This window comes from Dryas octopetala, chromosome 4 (assembly GCF_963921425.1).
Source record: "Dryas octopetala chromosome 4, drDryOcto1.1, whole genome shotgun sequence".
In the NCBI taxonomy this organism is placed as follows: Eukaryota; Viridiplantae; Streptophyta; class Magnoliopsida; order Rosales; family Rosaceae; genus Dryas; species Dryas octopetala.
Genome location: NC_141369.1, coordinates 8,887,967 through 8,910,444, shown reverse-complemented (window position 1 = coordinate 8,910,444; position 22,478 = coordinate 8,887,967). Strand labels below are relative to the sequence as shown.

Sequence of the window (22,478 nt, the reverse complement as noted above, 5' to 3'; positions counted from 1 at the left end):
ATTTTTTTTTGAATAAAAAATTATTATTTTTTATTCAAAAAAAATTATTATTTTTTATTCAAAAAAAATTATTATTTTTTTTGAATAAAAAATAATAATTTTTTTTGAATAAAAAATAATAATTTTTTATTCAAAAAAAATTATTATTTTTTATTCAAAAAAAATAATAATTTTTTTTGAATAAAAAATAATAATTTTTTTTGAATAAAAAATTATTATTTTTTATTCAAAAAAAATTATTATTTTTTAAATTTAAGGAAAAGACGAAAATACCCCTGCTATTTTGACAGAAAAACTAACGGAGGTACTATTTTGACACAAAATGAAAGTTGAGGTACTTTTTTGCAAGGTTTTAAAGTTGGGGTACTAAATTGATACAAAATGAAAGTTGAGGTACTTTTTTGCAAGGTTTTAAAGTTGGGGTACTAAATTGAAACAACATATAAAGTTGAGGTACTCATATATATATATATATCCTAAAACCCTCCTCTAGTAGTATAGTTTATAATATAAACTATGAACTATAGACTAAACCTATAAACTATATATTATATAAATTATAGGCTTAATTACAAAATGCACCCACCAACTATGAGGGGTATTTCAGATTGGTCCATGAACAAAAAAATATTTCAAATTAGTACACAAACTAATACAAAGTTACAAAATAACACATACGTTACAAATTCCGTCAATAAGGGCGTTAAATGCTAGTGTAGACAGCGTTAACATAAATTTTTTGAATAATGTAAACATTAAATTTACACCACATGCATTAATGATGTCATATTTTATTTTATTTTTAAGGGATTAAAAGTTTTTGTAGTTTCTTTTTTTAAGTTTTTTTTATCAATATGACATTATAAATCCATGTAGAGCAAATTTGGTGTCCACATCTTAAAAAAATTCATGTCATCGTTGTCCAAAGTGGCATTTAACCGTTTTTCTTGACAGAATTTGTAACATATGTGCTATTTTGTAACTTTCTATTAGTTATTGTACTAATTTGAAATATTTTTTTGTTTGTGGATCAATCTGAAATACTTCATATAGTTGGTAAGTGCATTTGTAATTGAGCCTAAATTATAATAGGGAGTTTGGTTTAGTCTATAATATGTATTGAAACCATATATAAACTAATTAATATATAATATTATTTGTAGTTCAGTTAAATCCGAAAAAATAATAAGTGAACCAAATCTGTACCGGTCTTGATCGGTTTGGTTTGATTTTTTAACCTAAAAAGGAAAAAAAATTCCGAAACTCAGTTTTCGGTATTTTTGCGACCCCTAATCACCCTCCCAAGGAGAGATAAATCCTCCCAAAGTTCTCACACTTTAGGCGACGACTCATTTCGTCCCCCAAAGCATGGTTTCGTCGCCTAAGGATCTTTTAATTAGAAAAATCACGATCGTTCATATGTTCGAGCTCCAAAACCTAACTTCTATATCTTCAATTGACCTAAAAATGAACGTTCGGATCGTTAAAAACACAATCAGGATATGAGCTTTTACATATAAATACTCTTGAAGAGTATAATTCTATTAACTTTTTCGTTGAACCCTTGTTGTTTCAATAATTGTGAAGACCATAACGTGATTTTAACTATCGAAGCCGTTCATTTTCTATGTTCATATTCAAAGATCATCTTTGCAAATACTCGCCCCAATTGGAATTCATCTACCCGTTTAAATTACCTAACTTCTACATCTTCGATTCAGCTAATTTTTTGCAAAGATGATCCTTGAGTGAGAAACTAAAAAATGAACAATTCGGATCGTTCGAAACACGATTGAGATGTGAGTATCAACATATAAATACACTTGAAAAGTATAATTCTATTAACTTTTTCGTTGAACTCTTGTCGTTTTAATAATTGTGAAAACCACAACGTGATTTCAACGACCGAAGCCATTCATTTTCTATGTTCATACTCAAAGATCATTCATGCAAAAAATCAGCCCAATCATAATTCATCTAATTGTTCGATTATCATTACAAAAACTACGATTGTTTATTATTTCGACTACCGTTACCTAACTTTTACATCTCTGATTGAGCTAATTTTTTGCAGGGATGATCCTTGAGTGGGAAACTAAAAAATGAATGGTTCGGATCTTTAAAAATACAATCGAGATGTGAGCATCTACGTATAAATACACTTGAAGACTATAATTATATTAACTTTTTCGTTGAACCTTTGTCATTTCAATAATTGTGAAGACTACTACAACGTGATTTCAACTATCGGAGCCGTTCATACTCAAATATCATCCCTGCAACAAATTGGGCAAATCAAAATTTATCTACCCGTTCGATTATCATTAGAAAAACCACGATCATTCATTACTTCGACTACCGTTACCTAACTTCTACATATCCGATTGGGCCGATTTTTTGCAGAGATAATCTTTGAGTCGGGAAGTAGAAAATGAACAGTAAAATGCACACAAAAAATGCACTTAGAGACTTAGGCGACGCAGTTATTTCGTCGCCCAAAGTACCTTTAGGCGACGAATTGATCAACAGTTCATTGCTTAATGGTAATTTAAGCGACGAAATATTTTCGTCGCTCAAAGTACCCTTAGGTGACGAACGTCGTATTTTGTCGCCCAAAGTCTCCTTAGGCGACAAATCTGCATATTCGTTGTCCAAAGTATGGCGCAAAGACCATTTTGGCATGTAACTTTAGGCAATGAACTAATTTCGTTGCCCAAAGGTTGTTTAGGAGACGAATGTAAGATGCGTCGCTGAAAGAGTCTTTAGGTGACGAAAGTTTTTTGTCGGTCAAACTTTTATGGTTTTAGGCGATGAATGTGAAAATCCGTCGCCCAAAGTTGGTTTAGGTGACGAATTTGGGTTCGTCGCCCAAAATGGTTTTTCTTGTAGTGAAATTAGGTACCAAGCAAGTGAGCTATATTTCGTTTTAAGAAAACATTTGGTCCAAAGCGAATTTGTTTTTGCCATTGATCGATCGCTTATTTTACCTAGCAATCCACGTTCTACCAATCACTTCATTTTAGCAATTTTTTTTTTTAATGTACCATTGATTTTAGGAAAAATGTTTTCGCCATATTTTTACCAATTTTAGATTTTCAATTATTTTCTATGTAACTATTAATTTCAAATACCTCACTATTTGTCAATTTGCATTTGGTCGTTGTATATATAGTTGTTTTATGGTTTAAATTTGTTCAAAATATTTTGGTTGAAATTTGTTCAGATTTTGTTTTCTTGATTGTGTAGTCAAATGTATCAACCTACGAATGAGTACAATTTAAATGTACAAACTCACATATTAGTACAATTTAAATGTACCAACTCACATACTTGTATAATTAAAATGTATCAACTCATCCTTTTAAGTGACAAACCATATATATTTAAGTTATAGGTTTAGGTTTAAAGTTTAGGTTATAGATTAAGGGTATATGTACATTTAAATGAACCAACCCATACTTAATTTTTCTTTCCCAATCCTCTGATTTGTTTTTTATTTTTATTTTGTAGAGGTGGGCATTAAGACCGAAAATACCGAAACCATCCCGTTCCGTGCCATTTCGTATCATTTGGTTCCATTCTGTTTTTTTTTTTTTTTTTTTTTCAATTTCGTACCGTACCGAACTCAAACAGGATGGGATCGATCCTGAAGATTCAATACCGGGATGGTCCCATCCCGTACCGATTAATTAAAATTTAATTAAAAATTTATTTATTTTATTTAATTTAATGGGCCCAAATATCACTAAACCCATTTCATTTTTTAACTTTCAGTCTTTCACCCAAAAACCCAACCCACACCCGTGAGGCCCAATGGCCCATGACTCCCAAATGGCCTAAAATCCTAAATGCATGAATCACCTGATTCCTAAATCAAATTAGTAATCCCAAATTCAGACTTCAGACTTCCCAATTCTGAATTTCCCAACTTCAAACTCCCAACCCTCTCACAGTGGCCATTCTCCCGCGCAGCCCAACCTTCTCCCAGCGGTCACTCTCCCTCGCATCCCACTTCAGACGAAGCCGTCGCTGTCTCTCGCCATCACCGTCTCTCGCCGTCGCTGTCAAACCAGCTCCTCTGGCCATCGCATCAGCTTCTGTCGCCGTCGCCAGAGCCTCTCTCCCCTCGCCGTCGCCACAGCCTCTGGTCATCGAGTCGCATTGCACCACTGCGCCAGCACATTCGCACCAGCCTGGCAGCCTTTCTCCCCCTCGTATCACACCACTGCACGTCGTCGTCGCCCAGCTTCTCTGGCCATCGCACCAGGCACCAGCTTCTGGCGCCGTCGCACCATTGCATTATTTCCTTATCATTTGAAATATGTAAGGAGAAAAATCATGTTGAAGAGAAAAGTGGAAAGTTTAAGGTTAATTATGAGGGCCGGATTTGGAAAATAAAAAATAAAAAAATTCCATTTCCATCAGAGAAGAGTAGGTGGTGTTGAGTCTTGAGAGTTGACACATTCTATAGGAGTATAGGAGGAGCCAGCTGCTAATTGCTAAACGAGTAAAATCTGCTCCCTTCGTAACCAATGAGCTAGGTAAGCTACAATTGGTTATTATAAAAACAGGGCAGGCAGCTTTTTTTTTTGCCAATTCCCAAAAGCAAAATGGTATCTTCATCTGCTTCTCTATAAATTTTCTCATATTTATTTCGCTGATCCAATACAAAAATGGTCTGGATAGCCTGGATTTCATGTCATCAATTAAAAAAAACAAGAAAAATTAAAAATTAACAAGGACAGCTTGCAAACTAACTAGTAACAAGAATGCTCTAAAACTAACTAGTTAGTAAATTAATACAAAACTAACTACCCTGTTAGGCTCACCACAAAATGTAATCTCAAAATCCGAACCGTCCATTTTTTAGGCTTTACTTCAAAGATCATTTCTGTAAAAAATCTCCAAAATCAGAATTCATTTAGCCATTTGATTATGATAACAATTATTTATATGCTTTTATCGAAAACATTGATCGTCTATTTGTTTTATCACAATTAGATGACTAAATGATTTATGATATAGTTGAATTTTTGTAAAGATAATCTTTGAAGTAGGGCCTAAAAAAAAAATGAACGGTTCGGATTATGAGATTAGTTATGTGGTGAGGCGAAAAGTATAGTTAGCTTCATATTAACTTACTAATCAGTTAGTTTTAGAACACTCCTTCTTAAAGTAGTACTTAAAAAACTAGTACTTAAATAAACTAGTAGTACTTAAATACTTAATTGTAATACTTTCAATGTCGCATTCTCAACTGAGATAATAGATAAAAGTCGAGACGTTTTGCTAAGATTTTGTCCTTACAAATTGGTCACAATGGCAGTTATGATGGAATTGATAAAAAGTCTTTGATTAATACTTAATAAACTAAAAGTCCTTAATTAGAACACTTTAAATGCTGCATGCTCAATTGAGAAAAAAGATAAAAGTCAAAGTTTTTTGATAAAATTTTCTTAGAAAAAAATGCAGGGAAAATTAATTAAAAAAATAAAATAAAATACATATAATGAGTACATGGCATATTAATGCGTTGAAATCTAACAAAAGCCAAATTTGAGTTCAACTCTCCTCTCATCACCAAATAAAAAAAGTTAAAAAAAAAAATCAAATCAAATCAATTCCTAAAATCCGGCCCTAAATTCATTTGCTAATCCATTCTTGACTCACTCGACTCGTCCTATTCCATGATTCTAAGCAACAAGCAACAAGCAAAGATTTGATCAGAAAGTGCCACGTGGAAGCATAGATGGAAGGCAACCCGGACGTCCCCTAAAGAGGCCAAGAGGCCCAACACCCAAAGCAAAAGTTACAGAATCATCCATAAAGCCGTTCCTGACTTCATATTCCTCCAATTTTTTAATCAACTCCACTTCCTCTGTTTCTCTACCAAACAAAATGCAATATTTTCCAGCTTCATTTTCTCACTCCAAACAGTAGAAAAAGCCAATCCCACTCCCAATCCTCCCATGGCCTCAGATCAGATCTCACTTTCTCTCACCACCACCAAAACGCATCCAACCAGTAATTAACCACCAATTTCACAATCAGCGACTTGTCGTTTCCTGAAACATTTATGATTTGATGGCTACCTTGCAGAAATTCAAGCTCTTGGCGACCCAATGCGCCGTCGCCGGAAGCCCAACGCAGAGCCCAACGGCCAGCCCAGTCATCCACCTCCGCCGCCGTAAAACCCTAAGAATGTTCCTCAGCCGCCCCGACCGCCGCCGACTGCCTCGCCGGGGAAACTCGTCGGATGTCCCGAACATCGACGACAGCGACGACGGCGACAATCGCGGGGATGATCCGCCGGAGAAGAGCAATGAGGTGGTTAGGGCTCGCCGCCACAAGCTGAAGGACCTGTTTGTGTCCTCGCCGCCGCTAGAAGACAACAGGGTTTCGGATAGGAGGAGAGGTCAGGAAGTGGAAGGAGAAGGAGAAGAGCGAGGGTTCTTGTTATCGGCGACTGGGAATGTCGGTGGTGGTGGTTTTGGCCTGGCGACTCGGCGCGGCGCAGGGTTGTCGCTTCGACCCATAACGGCGTCGTTTCGGTGTAGATTACTGAAGAGAGCTTGGCGACCTGTGCTCGTTACCATCCCCGAGTAGGTGCTTCAAATTTCTGTGATTAAAAGTTGTACGGATAAATCGAAATTTCTTTTTTTTTTTATAAATTTTATATCTTTTTCTTTAATGGGAAATATGAATTTTTGGTGCTGCGAATGCGAACTGTAATTTTAGATTTGTTTTTTAATAAATCGTGTAGAAAATAAAATTTAAAAAAATGTGAACCGTCCGTTGCTAACGTAAGCGTACTGTTCAGAACGTAACGGTAACGGCCTGTCGTTTGCGACGAAAGCGGCCACAGAACGTGGGGTGACCACCGGCGCATGATAGCGTGGGGAACGCTGTGTCTGCGACTCTGCAGCTGCGCATTTAAATCAACTAGATTCTCAATGTTTTTAGCAAAAAAAAACTAGATTTTAATGTACGTTATGATTTTAAAAGCATAGTGGATTTTGAGGAACAAAAATGTTTCTTAATTTTAGTTTAATGTTAATTAATTGAAGTGAGGGGTGGGGTCGGATCTTTGAAGGTGCTATAGATGATGAGGACAAGGTCAAGACAAAGATATGAGGAAGTAAATAATTTTCAATGAGAGTCTCTGTCTCTCTTGCAGCTTCCATGTGTTGGTGTTCAGAGGGGTTCCATTATTGTGCTTAGGTCCTTAGGTTAGGAGAGCTGTCTAATAGGGTACCAAAATGGTGCAACAATTAAACAATGCGTTCCAAAACTTTATACCATGGGACCAACCCAAGTGAGCAATTTAATTATATAAGCTCTTAGCTATATACCTATACTTCTACGTGTCTTGCTCTTACTTCAAATCCTTGCACGCTTAAGAATTTGGTAATCATGATTTGGATCACAAACACACAATATAATCATTGTAATCATGTTGTTAACTTATTCTGATTTAAGAAACCAAAAATGAGGAGCTAGTTGCCTTGCTGAGATTTGAGAGGACATAACATTATACTATATTTTTCTGGGGGCAATGTTATTCTCATTCTTGCACAACTTTTATGCATTCCTTCCAGAAAAATAAAAATAAAAATAAAAATTTGAGTTTAGATGATAAAATGGGAATTTGAATAGCAATATCTTTTTACTTTTCAGATATGAAATAGTAAGAAAGCTTTTTGTGAGAAGAGTGAATTTGTTTCGATTAGGAGTCTCATAGACTCATTCGGTCGGTTTAAAACAGTAGTGGGAGCTTACCAAACTAACACCAAAAGAAATTTAGTATTTTGATCTCCGTACCCCAGCATTCTATTTCCATATGATTTCACTATTCCACTAAAGATTAAAACTTCCACTAATATTTCCATGTTTATAACTTTCAAGGAAAAAAAAACTTTGAATTTAAATAATCATGCAACATTAAATCTGAATCCATCGAAATATGTAACATTAAAATCAAAATACAAACACAATCATATTTGGCCTAATGTATAGCTTTGAATTATCAATTTTTCAATGTGTAGAAGGTCTCATATTGCAACATGGTTTATCGTACGAGATGGACCAAGTGCTGGATGAGTGGAACAATAAGTTGAGAAACATAAAAAAGGTCACCAAAATACCTTTTTTTTTTTTTTTTTGAATAAAATAAAATAAAATGAAGAAGGTATATATGTTTCTCTATTCCTTCCCACTGCTTTTGCTTTCGTCAAGTCAGCTAGGTCATTGTTCGTCATTACCTTGCTCATAAGATAAAAGATCTGAATGCTAGGTTAACCATGAATGTCGATGAGAGAGAAATGTATAACTTCCAATACTTTGAAAGAGTCATTGAACAACTTGAAAGAAAGAAGACTACGCCTTTTGTCGATATGTCTAAGATGTTTGGTCGATATCGACGAGGAAAAAGATTTTTTAGTAAGTAAGCTAGCTAGCTAGTAGTCAAAAAGGGAGGGCACCCTTTGTGATCTAGCGTAGGGATGTGAGGAATTGATAAGACAACTCTTGTCCAACTAGCCTATAATGATCAAAATGTTAAGTCCACTTGGAGAAGAGAATATGGGTCTGTGTGATGAGATCAAGAGTTCCAAAGCCATCATTCAAACTCTCAATGGAAGTAATAACCCCATATTCAAATGAGTTAACGTTGCAACAAAGCTTGCAACGTATGTATGAATCTATAGAGGGTAAGAAGTTCCTCCTTATCCTAGATGATGTGTAGACCTCAAACATTGATAGTAAGTGGGAACGTACAATGGAAAGAAGCTCTAAATAATGGTGTTAAAAGAAGTAGACTATTGCCTATTGGTGACCACGCGCAAAGAAGACGTTGCTATTACAATAGCCAAAACCACTAGCATGATCCATTAATTTGAAGGAGTTGAGTGAAAAAAATTGTTTGTCATTATTTTATCACATGGGATTTTTGGACAGGGGAAAAATGAGTCTAAAGATTTTGAAGGTGTTTGTGGATAAATCCACATGGATTCAATGGCCAATCACAGACCAACACGTGGCACACCAGGTCCCATTTTTGCTCTGACTTTTCAATGGTCAAGTTGATCAGACCCAGCCATCTATGTCATCATCACAGCTTAGCAATGCCAACGACATGTACATATGAGATCGGCTCTTACCTCTGGGTCATCCGTGTCCGATCCGAACTAACATTGGGATCCACCAGAAATTCGAGAGATCATCTTTTTCGGATACCATCAGTTCGGCTCGGATTTGGAGATCATCTTTCTCCAGTCACATCTCAACCATTAAACATTCTATTAGAACCTGGAACATCACTTCCAAAATCTTCAGCTCGGATCATCTCGACCATTGGTTCGGCTCGGCCCGGACCAGCCCAATGACCGGTCATGATGAGACTTGCTTTGACAATCTTGTCATCACCGAATCATCTCGACCATTGGTTCGGCTCGGCCCGGTCCGGCTCAATGACCAGTCATGATTGGACTCGCTTTGACAATCTTGTCACCACTGGATCATCTCAACCATTGGTTCGGCTCAGCCCGGTCCGGCTAAATGACCAGTCATGATTGGACTCACTTTGACAATCTTGTCACCACTGGATCATCTCGACCATTGGTTCGGCTCGGCCCGGACCGGCCCAATGACCGGTCATGATCAGACTTGCTTTGACAATCTTGTCATCACCGAATCATCTCGACCATTGGTTCGGCTCGGCCCGGTCCGGCTCAATGACCAGTCATGATTGGACTCGCTTTGACAATCTTGTCACCACTGGATCATCTCAACCATTGGTTCGGCTCAGCCCGGTCCGGCTAAATGACCAGTCATGATTGGACTCACTTTGACAATCTTGTCACCACTGGATCATCTCGACCATTGGTTCGGCTCGGCCCGGACCGGCCCAATGACCGGTCATGATCAGACTTGCTTTGACAATCTTGTCATCACCGAATCATCTCGACCATTTGGTTCGGCTCGGCCTAGGAACTGCCTCCTGTCGATCCGAACCTATCAACATTTGCTCTACACTTGGAGAAATCCATCATGAAGTGGACACCCGGTTCGGCTCGGCCTTTGGTGATCATCCTCTCAAATTCTAGTCACAGCCAACTACGACTTGAAGAGATCACTACCTACCGGATTGGCTCGACCGGCTTGTCCATGTCCGATCCGATCACACATGGGTTTCTTGTCTACACATGAGAACATGTGTTCGGATCGGCTCGGCTTCCCACTGCCATTCTAAAGAAGATCACGTTAGGACGAACCGCCATACTCAAGTACACCTGACATGACTCTCTGACAGATGAGACTTCCTAGCTCACAGTCATGACTATTGGGGCATCCCAGTTTATCTTCCATCCTTGCATTGAATGCAGCATTGAATGTAAAGATGGTGAGTAGCTGTGCATGCCACTATTCATGACCGAAAGCGTGGCCTCTTCTCAACCATTCACCCTCATGCAGGTAACTTACCCCTCACCATTTTCTTTGCTTATATAAGCTGCCTTATGTGCACAAAAAGGGGGATCTAATACATAACTTCACTCACCAAAAAGCCTATCAGAATACCCCCTACTTGCTGAGAATAAACCCAGGAGATCTTACCTTGTTCTTCCTCATTCTCTCAAGTTCATCACATGTTCTTCCTTGTTCTTACATAAACACCTCCAAATACACATCACTAACTTCATCATCGGAGCGTATTTGGCTGGTACCACACCGGTCCATCTCCTTTGATCTTGTGTTCGTGCAGGAAGATCTCGGTTCAACCTCCACTTCATCATCCAGTAGGGCTTCAGATCAGCCAGATCATCCCTTCTATGTTGTTGCATCTCTCTTACGGAAATTTGCATCAACAGAAGGTATTGGAAATGAAATTGTGAAAAAATGTAAAGGTTTGCTGTATAGTAAAATATGGGAATAAGAAGAGGTTGAGCAACAAGTTTTCCAGCCATTCTTACTAAGTTTTTATGATTTGACATCATAATAATCTCACGTGGTTGGAATTTTCAACAATTTTGGAATTACTTAAAATTAAACAAAATCAATCATTGGCTAACGTCCTCATACAGAATCTAAGGCCCTTGGAATCAAGGAGAGCGTGACACTTGCTCAAGAGCAATTTTTGCTTCTTCTTCCTCTATAAATAAGTTCAAGCACGAAGAGTTAGGAGGCATTCTTCAACATTCAACAATACTAAAACTCTATCAAATTTACTTCTCAAAGCCCTTTAGCTAATTTTCCTTGCTTTTAGACCGTTAAAGTTGATTTGCGGCCGGCCAATCTGTGGCCGTAGTTCCCAGTTCTTGAATTAATTCATGCTTGTTGTGAGGTTGGTTTCAACATGTTCTTGATTTCAAGTAGCCAATTAAGGGTCTTTCTAATTCAAATACTTTAATTGTAATGAGTTTCTTGTACTCATGTTCATGTTAATACAAGTTATCTTTCTTGCTTAATTTCAATTCGATCACTATTGTTCTTAATTACTATTTTCATTCATATTTGCAATCATTTTTTGGCATTTCTTTACTGTTGTTGTTTTAAGAAAATGATTAAGTCCTAAACCAATTTTAGGCAGAAAAGAACCTACACTAGTTCCCCCACTTGGTTTACAACTGCTTAATTGGAAGGTGGATCGAGGCCATTTTCATTCACCACACACACACATTGCAAGCCTTTTGCGACTTGCTGGCATACTTGCACATCTCATTATCTCAGGGTAAGATCTAGACACATACCGATCATCGACCTATTTAAAGGTGTAATTTTGGGTAAACATAAGATATGAACAGAACTAAAGGGTGAATTCTCTCCAATGCAGCATGCGTCACCCATGCCTACATGGAGATGTTAGATTTGCATAAAGGAAAGATTTGGTAGTTAACTTCGATCCACGTAACTTTGAGTTCCCGTGTCTATTTTGGGCCCATAATAGGTCAAATTAAAAGGAATTACGAGATCTACAAACTCATCACTATGTTATGACGGAACGTATTTTTAAGCTAGATAAGTTTGTTTTGAAGGTCAAATTGGCTTATAAAATTTTTAAAAATTTCACAACTCTATTTTTTTAGTTTCATTTTTTTGGTAGACATTTGGATAGTTCAGTAATATATTTATCACTTCCTTGTCAATTATAAGTCAGCTTTTATCAATTATCAATATTTTTTTTTTTTATCAATATAGTAGATAATATGTTAAATTTTCATTCAAATTTTTGTATTTTAATAGCAATTTTTGTTATTTATGTCTAATTTTTGTCAAAATCGAAATTGCCTCGAAATTTAACTCTTTGGTTATAACCAAGTAACATGTCTTGATTGAAGATTTATACCCTAAAGTATTAAACCCTATGAAGAATAATATCAAAAAGTGAAAAGAAAGCCATAAATATATGCGTCTGTTCTTTAGTTAAAGAACGATTATCTTGCAGAGAGAGAAAAGCTATATATATATATATCTTACACATGTACGTACCCAAATTTATCCTATTATGTTGCAATGCATGTATATGAAGGCAGGGGTGGAGCTAGGATTTTTAGTTTTTTTTTTTTTTTTTTTTTTTTTTTTTTTTGGGGGTGAGGGGGACCATATAAAACAAAAGCTTGAACGATTTTTCTAAATTCAAGCTTCAATGTTTCGGTCTTAGCAACTGAGCTCCATCCATGCAGGTGTTTTGCTAGTGAGGCAAGGCTGCTTCCTCTTGAGGTGAAGACCGGTTCCTTGGAGGCTTCCTTAACGACCAAAATGTGTGTTGAGCTATAGAGGGAAATTTGGTGGAGGCCGGATATTAAATTGATTTTGTTAGTTGCATATATCACATGTTGCCTTTTGTCCTAGAGAGGGTAATCGAGTCGCCCATGAATTGGCTCGTTTTAGTCTTCGTAGAGGAGGCTTAATGATGTGATTAGAGGAAGGTGCTATGTGGTTGATGAATTTGTTGATCGAGGACCTTGCTGTAATCGAGAACACATCTTAACAATGAAGCATTGTTTTTAATAAATAAATAAAAAACTAGAGTCGAGTAAGCACTACAACAAATATGGCCAAAGGCCTCTATTTTTTGCACCCATAAATTTGGGGGTGCCTATTGACAAATGAGGTAGTCACTAATACTTATTGTCAGTGATTACTATATTTATGGTGGAGATGATAGTTGCTTTAAGACCCACTAATTTGTACAATAGTTGATTTTTTTGTAGCTCCAAAAACATAGTAACCGAATTGGGAGATTAGTGGCATAATTATTTTTTTCCCACCCCTAACCCAAACTAAATTTGTAATGGTGGCTGTGCACAAGGCCTCTTTTCTTTGAAACTAAAATTGGGAAAGTGGCAATTGACATTTTGAGTTTAGGGATGAATTTATAAAATATTTCATTAAACTAATATATTTCATTAAAATTATTTTTCTATGAATTTATAAAATTGTTTGTTTTAAAAAGAAATGCTTTTATAAATTGGTTTAAGGTTTTATTTTGACAAAATTAAATATTTATATTATAAATGAGTTTTTTGTCTAGTTGGATAGAGCTCGGGACTACGAGCGCGTAGACACGAAGAAGACGTAAATTGGTTTAAGGTTTTATTTTGACAAAATTAAATGTTTACATTATAAACGAGTTTTTGGTCTAGCTGGATAGGGCTCGGGACTACGAGCGCGTACACACAAAGAAGATGTAAAACGGAGTTACGACCATCAAGCTTCGAATTGGTGTACCAGTTAAAAAATTATGGTGATTTTTGTTTGAGGGCTAAATGTGTAATTTCGCTACATAGGGTTAAATAAAAACCTAACTCCAGAATTTATTCTTCATTTCCTCCCACATCCCTAAACCAACCGCACCCTCCCTTCTCTCTCATCTCTCTGTCTTCGATCGAACATGGATAATCTAGTGACGATTCTAGCGCGACTACCACCAAACTCTTCGTCTCCTCCTCCACTCTCTCCCTTTGATCTTTTTCTTCCCAAAAACTCAGCCATGAAGCTAAATCGAAAACCAAACAAAACTGCCATCTTTTCCGGTGATTTTAGTATTCAGGCAGCAAGGCACACGACCTCTATTTTCATCCTCTCGTTGCTTTGAGTTGATTGGTGTCATTAAATCATTTCGGCAACCAACATAGATGGCGATTGAAAGCCCAAACACCTGCGACCTTCCTCTGCCGATCTCTGGCGACTCCGACGGTGTATGACGGCCATGTTGACGGAGTTGTTACGCTTGGCTGCTGGGGTACTAATTAATTGGTGTTTTATATATCTATATCTTAATTATTTTCACTCATTATATATATGAGAAATTACTAATTTTAGGTTTTATTTTTGGGTTTGTTTTTATTTCTTTTGACATAAAGAAATTAAAACAAGTGAGCTGTAAAATGTGTTGATTGCAGGAGGTCTTGGAGGTCCGGACCTCAAATGTGGAGGTCCAGTCCTCAGCTTCATGGTGGCTTCCTGGAGGTCTGGTCCTCAAGGTGGAGGTCTGGTCCTCTGCTTCATGGTTGTGCTGAATTGTACACGTGTTTGTATTTTCAATGATTATGGTTATTAGTTATGCTAGTTAGTCTATAGCCTATAGTTGTGTGCCATGTGGCTTGTTTTGTTAAGAGATTAGTTAGTTGGTTTCAATATTCTGTTAGCAGCCAATATATAGCTGTGATTCTTGATTCGTGTATTCATTAACTTCTTCAAGCAATATAGTTCAATGGTTTTCTTATTGACATACTGCATTGTTTGACATAGTTTTGTCCCGAATATGTACTTCATCTTTCCTGAATCATCAACTGTTTGCAGTGATAACTAAAATGTCCATCTAATAACTGCATAATTGGTCATCTTTGACCAAACAAAATTCCTTTTTAACTTATGTTTATTTCCCTTGTGAGTTTATACTTTGTGGTTTTGCTTGGTTCATATTTGTTTTGATATTATTTTGCCATTTTCCAACCTTCTGCAGGTTCATGTGGAACTATAAATACCATGGTCTGTGGTATGGATCAGTATGTTCTTTCACTCTTTCTTTAGTTAACTTCAAATTTAAGTGGATACATAAAAATGAAATTTCCCGATTTAACCAAAGTGATATGCTTTAGTGATGATTTTCAGTGACCTTAATGAAGAAAAATGCAGTGTATAACATACTACTCAAAAGTCTAATTTATGTGTCTATAGTATAGGTCAACAACTCTTTTTATTTATATGAACAAGTGTAACAATGATAGTGCATCGTGGGATCTGTCTTGTTTTTTTTAATTATCTTTAGGTTATGAAAGTGAGAGAAACATGAAAGTATTGTGAGCATATATAATTTTCATGTGTGGTTGAGTTATATCTTTGCTATTTACAGGATGTTGCTGTCAATGTATTCTCCAAGCAAAAATATGAGAAAGTTCTTATGTTTTCCTTCAGACAAAAGGTATGCTTCTTAGCTGCTCATTATTTGGGTTTGGGAAGCATACTTATAGTTTCTTATTTTAATCTGTACTAACTTAAACTTTCTTTTAATTTATGCCTTGTGTGTGTGTTTTCAATCTATATGTATTGCTTTCAAGTTCACAGGTGAACAGGGGAATGAGTCACAGATGGGGTTCAAACATGCATATGGGGAAGGTATATATGTCTGAACCTCATATGTGACTTGAATACTAGCATGAGTTCCCCTTAACTAGTCTTTCTTTTTCTTTTTCAACATGATTAAGTAATAGTTTCTCTATTGCCTCTCAGTAGGCATGAGGCATTTTTTCAGTGCTATCAAAGTTCATTATATTTTTCATTTTGCAAGCTTATTTGAGTTTGTTGTAGTGAAAAGTATGTTTTCACTTATATTAATTATAACTTCGATTATGGCATATTTATAACTCCAAAATATGGTTTTGCTTATGTTCAACTTTGACCAAACAAAATTCATTTTCAACTTATGTTCCTTTTCCTTGTGAGTTTATACTTTGTGGTTTTGCTTGGTTGCGATGTAGGACAAGAAGATCAAAAAGAGGACTTGAGGACCAAACCTCATGGGAGAGGACCGGACCTCCAGAAGCTGAGAAGAAGATTGAGGACTGGACCTCATGAGAGAAGACCGAAGCTCCAGTAGCTTGGAAGTGCGAAACCTCCTTCTTCATTTGCACTTTTCTTCTCTCTTCCTTTTCATCCTTCACTTTTTTAAATCCCACTGCAAGATATGTTTGGTGGGAAAATGTATTTTGAATTCTAATTAATTAGTCACCAACATTCATGGAGACATTGTTTAATGATATCAATTCTAACACCAATACAGCAACCTTACATCTAATGGTGAAGGGAAAAAACCAACTAACTGCAGCATTAGTGAGCAGCTGCCTGTCAGACTGTCATGACAGTTTTTGTCAAATTCTTCCACCATTCTTACATGTGGGTGGGCTTAGCTCCTTTGCCACCCCAACACCAACCTCCAACATGCTCTATGGTGACTGCATGGTGGCAATGGGCAATACAAACTAACAACAGTGACAGTTGCATCTATTCCTACCAAAAACAATTGGTTGCCTTTGCTAGATTTTGTTGTAGTGAAGTATGTCCAGTTTAAGAATTTTGTAATAGTTGTCTTTTGAAAAATCCATATAATTGTAATTATAGTTTTCTCATCTACAAATGAAATAAAGATTTATTCGACACTTGTCTAACATTCATGAAACAAAAATTACATATCATGCACACAAATTAAAATGGATGAACCATATTGTAAGAAAAATAATTATTAAAAACTAATTATACTATGACCAACTAAAAAACAATTTGTAATTTCTGGTGCAATAAAACTATTAATTTATACATAGAAGTGTAAATAAATATTAAATATAATTACATATACAACAAAGATAAAATAAATTAACATAGTATAACAACTGCAAAATTTTACGATATTATATATTTTTTTGGGGGCTACTACCTTGAGTATCGAAATTATCTTTTAATATTGATATGTTATTAACATATATGTATATATTATTTCTGCTTGAAAAACGTTAGAGGGGCGGCGAGTACCCTTGGCTCTATCCCTGTATGAAGAGAGACATGATATTGCTTTGCTCCCCAACCTTTCCATAAAACAACAGCCACAAATAATGACAAGTCACACATGATATTGCATGTTCGTATGATGAATCATCTGGGCATAACGACAAGTCACACGCCGCTTAACAACATGTCGTTTGGGTCTAGGCCCAAAAGCTAAGCCCCTCCTAGGCATCGACTTCCTAGGCCCAAAGGCTAAGCCACTACTAAAAAACAGTTCATCTACTAAAAGGATTAAATCCATCTGAGGCCAAACCAAGTCTAAGGTTTCGCGGATCTAATGCAAAATTTGGCCATTTATTATCTATGATCTCCCATGCTGATGAATCTACTGGATGTCGCATCTTTCCATCTTGACTTTTATGGGTATAATGCCATGTCAAGTCTTTTGCCATTTCAGGCAACTTAAACATCCGCTTCAATCTTGGTATTATCGGAAAATAACGCAACACCTTGGCTGGAACTCCTTTATGGATACGATTAGTGCGTTCATTCACCTTCCAGCGTGAAGAACCACACTTGGGACATGTCTCATACTTGTCTAAGTCTTTTCTAAACAAACAACAATCATTTATGCATGCATCTATTTTTTCAAACCCTAGATTAAACATCTTAAGTAACTTCTTTGTCGAGTACATCGAATCTGGGAGTGTATTACCTTGCGGAAACATATCACTCAAGGTTTGAAGAAGGTCATCAAAAAACGTATCTGTTACACCATGCGTGGCTTTCAGCTTGTATAAAATAATAGTAGCTGACAATTTCGTGTACTTTGTACACCCTTTATATAATGGAGATTCAGCATCTTCCACCTTATCCATGAAATCCTCATCTCTTATTTGTGATGGGGAGTCTGCAATACCATCATCTTCAATGAAGACATCTCTATACATTGGATATGCTTCTGACATTCTAATGTCATTAGACTGTTCAACAACAGATTCTTCTCCATGCCACACCCAAGTAGTATATGTATCTTCCATTCCCTTCATGACCAAGTGTGCATACACTTGGTCAGGTAGTTGAAAACATTGACTTTGACAAACTACACAAGGGCAAACTATCTTTTTATGATTACCTCCACGTTCTGTAGCTGCTTTTACAAATTTTTTCGCACCGTCTCTATATTCTTTCGATCGTCTATATTTTAGATAAGAAAAAAATCCTAATCACTTAAACAGAATCCAACCTATAACATCTAAACAACTCCTTACTAAGTTAAGTAATATAACCTGTCAAATGTTAGCCAATCTTTGTCCATTGCACCTAGCCAAATAAATAATGAATGTTTGCTATTAATAACCCAAAACAAGGAATAATCCTAAAATCGTCCACAATTCAAGTCAAAAACAAATTAAAGAACAAAGAGAAAAGAGTGAATTAAGGGTCGTGGAGAAAATAGTCTGTCCTGTTTCTAATCTGATTTCATTTACCAGTAGCAGTATGTTAACAATAGAGTATATTAGTCTAAGAAAAGTGCTAAAATTAATTAGACTCCTGTTAATCGTTAGATTCTCATTCAATGACTGAATATAATAATTCTCTTACTGGAATACTTATTAGAGTTATGTGGTTGAGCATTACTCATAAATGCTTCTTTATAAATTAACAATAATTTCATATGCTGTTGGATAGATTTGGAAAATGTCCAAAATAAGAAAGAGAAGATCAGAAGAAAGATGGGACTTTGGTTCTTGAAAATGAAATACATGTAGGTGTTTCTTCAGGGGAATGATTCCTCTCAATATTTCTACTTCTTGTCTATCTGGATTCCCTATACAAGAAACGTGATTGACTATACAAAATATATTTACTCTATAAACTAGAAAACTACAAAAGTAGATGTGGAATTATGGGGCATTCTTAGTTGGGCGGCATTGAAGCATGTTGGAAATTTTAGATGATGCTGACAGTGACAGAGTGGTTGGAAGATAACAGATATTTTTTTTCTTCTTTTCAATCCAGTGCTTGTTTCTTCCAAAATCCAAATTAGAGAGTAGCTATTCATTTGCAATAAAACCAAGTAGAAACCAGGAAACCAAACACACAGAGACATATATAAACATCTAAACTCAATTATATATGTTTGTGACTACACAGCCACTGCACACTTACCAATCTCACATCCTAAAGCTTCAAATGAAATTAATATAACTACAAGAATCTATCAAAGCATCCACAAGCTGTAAATGAAATTATATATGTTTGTGACTACACAGCCACTGCACACTTACCAATCTCACATCCTAAAGCTTCAAATGAAATTAATATAACTACAAGAATCTATCAAAGCATCCACAAGCTAAAAAATTGTTTGCCCGTAAACCCCATATCCTTGATGGTCTGCTTGTGGTCATTTTAGTTTTTCATTTAATTTTATTAAAGGTGGAGAAGGAAAGTTCAAAGGATGGTGAGAAGTATAGTTCAAAGGAAAGTTCCTCCTACCTTGTATTTAAGCAGCTCTGGAGGTCTGTCTTGGAAAACCTGCGAGGGAAGGTGTGCCCGGAATTAGCAGCTGCGACAAGAACCGAAACGGCCAAAGATGGAGCTACAAATCGAAACGGCCTGCAATTACATCAGGTAGCAAACAATATATCAATATCAATTTCTTTTCTCAAATCTAAATTTGTCCACAAATCGAAAGAGAGAGAAGGAGAGAGAGAGAGAGATCGAGATCACTCACCGAACCGAAACGGCCAAAGATGGAGCTACTGGTGCTGGCGTGCTTCGGAGAGATCGAGAGAGTAGTCACTGCTAGATCGAAGGATAAAAAAAAAATTAAACACTGCACAAATTTTACATAAATCCAAGAAAAAACGAAAATCCAAGAAACCCACCCAAAATCATACACACTGCAAATTTTTCTTCTTCAGATCGGGGCAAAAGTGAACTCTCTTTTGCTGGGTTCAGTGTAGGGCGCGCGCCAATCTCAAAAAATTTCATTAAAGGGCGCGGGACTGGAAAAATTTAGGACAAAAAAAAAAAATCTTTCCACCACGTACATATCTTGTTGTACATCAAAAAAAGGCGCTGTGGTTATTAAAATTATTAACCACATACATATACCGTGGTGGAATAGAAAAATGCGCTGTGGTAATTAAAATTTTTAACCACGTTCATTTCCCGTGGTGGATTGTATTATAGACCATGGGCATTAAATGTCCGTGATAAATTAACTTCTTCTAACCACGGGCCCGTTATTGACCGTGGTAGTATAACTTTATTTATAACGGGCTTATAATGACCGTGGTAGATATATATTTTTAACCATGGACTTTTCTTGACCGTGGTAGAATTAATGTGGTAAATAAGCTATTTTCTAGTAGTGAGCCCTTCTCGGGCTCCTAGCCCCTGACCTTCTAGGCTCCGGTCTCATAGGCTCCGGCCCTTTAAGCTTCGGCCTCCTAGACCTTGACCTCCTAGGCTCCGGCCTCATAGGCTCCGGCCCCTAGGTCCTGACCTCCTAGGTTCTGGCCTCCCAAGCTCAAGCCTCCTGGGCCCCGACCCGTGTCAACTCACTCGGATCCTTGAGACAGGTGACATGTGGCGCTCTTACAGTGCGAGTCATTACAAGGGACACGTGTCATCACCGGATTGGTTGACACTCTTCCAAAAGTACTATAAAATAGGTACTTTCCTGTTACAAAAGGACAATTCAATCAATATTATACTATTCACTCACTCTGCTCACAAATTCTCTGACCCACTGACTTGAGCGTCGGAGGATCTTTGGCCGGTATCACACCGGTGCCCTTCCCGCTCACTTTTGTGTATTTGCGCAGGGTGCTTTGGATATCATTCTCTCTCATTACTCACTTATAAGCACATATGCTAAGCCTTAGTTTTCCGATGTGGGACATTGCTCCACATTACTCTCAACACGCCCCCGCACGTGTGGCGATATTTTGAGCCTTACACGTGAACAAATTATATTGGGTGACGTGGGAGCACGTGTGACCGTTGGGTCTTACACGCGGATAACCAAGCTCTGATACCATGATAGAATTAGAGCATCCAACCCAAAACCAATTGGCAATGGGTGGAGAGGCCCAAGACTTATAAGCACATATGCTAAGCCTTAGTTTTCCGATGTGGGACATTGCTCCACATTACTCTCAACAGTATGCATATATTCTATTCCGAGCCCCTTTGTTGTCATCCCAGTACTACAATGTCAGACCAAAGACACTGTCTGGATCCACATCTATTGGACACAATACCTCTGTTGTTTAGTGTCCAAAATACAATGGCAACCGTTTAGTCACAGACCATATGACAGAGGCTCTTACAAGGGGATCTATTACTATTAAATATCACCTATGTTTGGACCATATCTGACATTTCTATTTTGATGAGTGAAGGAGACAAACTGCATAGTTTAGGAGAAGGACATCAATACATTCTCGGCAGCAGGTTCTTGGCTGATACCTGAGCAAAAACCCATTAATTCAGGATTCTAAGGATGACATATGGCTCTTATATATATATATATATATATATATATATATATATTCCAAGAAGTGTTGTAGAGGGCATGGTCGAAATCAACTAAAAGATTGCATCTTGAAGTATTTTCTTGGTGGGCATATACATCATCATTAGTAATCTATTGAAGAGAGATTTTAGTAGGAGAAAAAGACAAAATATGGGAATGGGTGATGAAATTCTCGATCCAATTGTAACATATGCCCGACCAAAGCCTCTCGGGTGGGAATGTTTGATGTCTTTCGGCTGGACATCTTGCAAACCTGAAAGTAACCCAGCCCATTTACAGTTCATGCCCAGCTCATTCAAAGCTCAGCTCCAGTTCATAGTAATTAATTGGACCACTATAAAAGGAAGTTCACAAGGCAATTTCCAGGGACCCTCTCCAACACACACAACCCTCCAACAAAGGACAAAATCAATTCAGCCCAACAACTTTAGCTCGCAATATTTCAGTGCTCTTTAAAGCTTTATTTGCATTAATTTCCTTTCATGTTCGTCAAGTTCTTAGTCCGTTTAATATTTTCTTCATAGTTTTTCTATGTATTTCTTTTGTTGATATACTAAGATTGAACTTTCTCTTAGTACCAATTTTAAGTTAATGTCATCTTTCTTTAGCTTTCAATCAAATCTTGTTGCTCTTTTATTTGACACCAGTTCATGTGAAATATTGAAGAGGTGGATGGGTAACAACAACAGCAAATCCAGGCTCAAGTGCATGTTGAGCTTGGCTGTATAGCATCATCAAGGCCAAAGTATTGTACCATCAAATCATCTAAAAGGTTTGGATGGGAAGAGGGCGGGGTTCATTATTTTAGTGAAGAGGATTCAACTAATTTCAAGGATGCATATGGTTGAGAACATCAAGAAAGAAGATTGGTTGAGAGCTATGACGAATTATATGGAATTTCAAGACAAGAACTCTATATGGGAGTTGG

The 22,478-nt window shown here is 36.8% G+C and overlaps 2 protein-coding genes across 2 annotated transcripts; one reads left to right on the top strand and one right to left on the bottom strand.

Moving 5' to 3' along the window:
• The first annotated feature begins 5,820 nt into the window (after positions 1-5,820).
• Positions 5,821-6,711, top strand: LOC147286549 (uncharacterized). Its single transcript, XM_086242222.1, has one exon. It carries the CDS (start codon positions 6,085-6,087, stop codon positions 6,604-6,606), a length of 522 nt encoding a protein of 173 aa, XP_086098348.1. The 5' UTR covers positions 5,821-6,084; the 3' UTR covers positions 6,607-6,711.
• Positions 6,712-17,273: 10,562 nt separating this feature from the next.
• LOC147286548 (uncharacterized) lies at positions 17,274-18,316 on the bottom strand. Its single transcript, XM_086240787.1, has 2 exons — positions 18,288-18,316; positions 17,274-18,195 (listed from the first exon to the last, which is right to left on the bottom strand). Exons 1-2 carry the CDS (start codon positions 18,314-18,316, stop codon positions 17,274-17,276), a joined length of 951 nt encoding a protein of 316 aa, XP_086096913.1.
• Between the last annotated feature and the right edge of the window lie 4,162 nt (positions 18,317-22,478).

Bases quoted from the DNA above. Each gene is read 5' to 3' on its own strand.
- LOC147286548 (XM_086240787.1), bottom strand. From the start codon at position 18,316: ATGGACAAAGATTGGCTAACATTTGACAG. The intron at 18,196-18,287 runs GTTATATTACTT...TCTAAAATATAG, and splicing joins GATTGGCTAACATTTGACAG to ACGATCGAAAGAATATAGAG.
- LOC147286549 (XM_086242222.1), top strand. From the start codon at position 6,085: ATGGCTACCTTGCAGAAATTCAAGCTCTTGGCGACCCAATGCGCCGTC.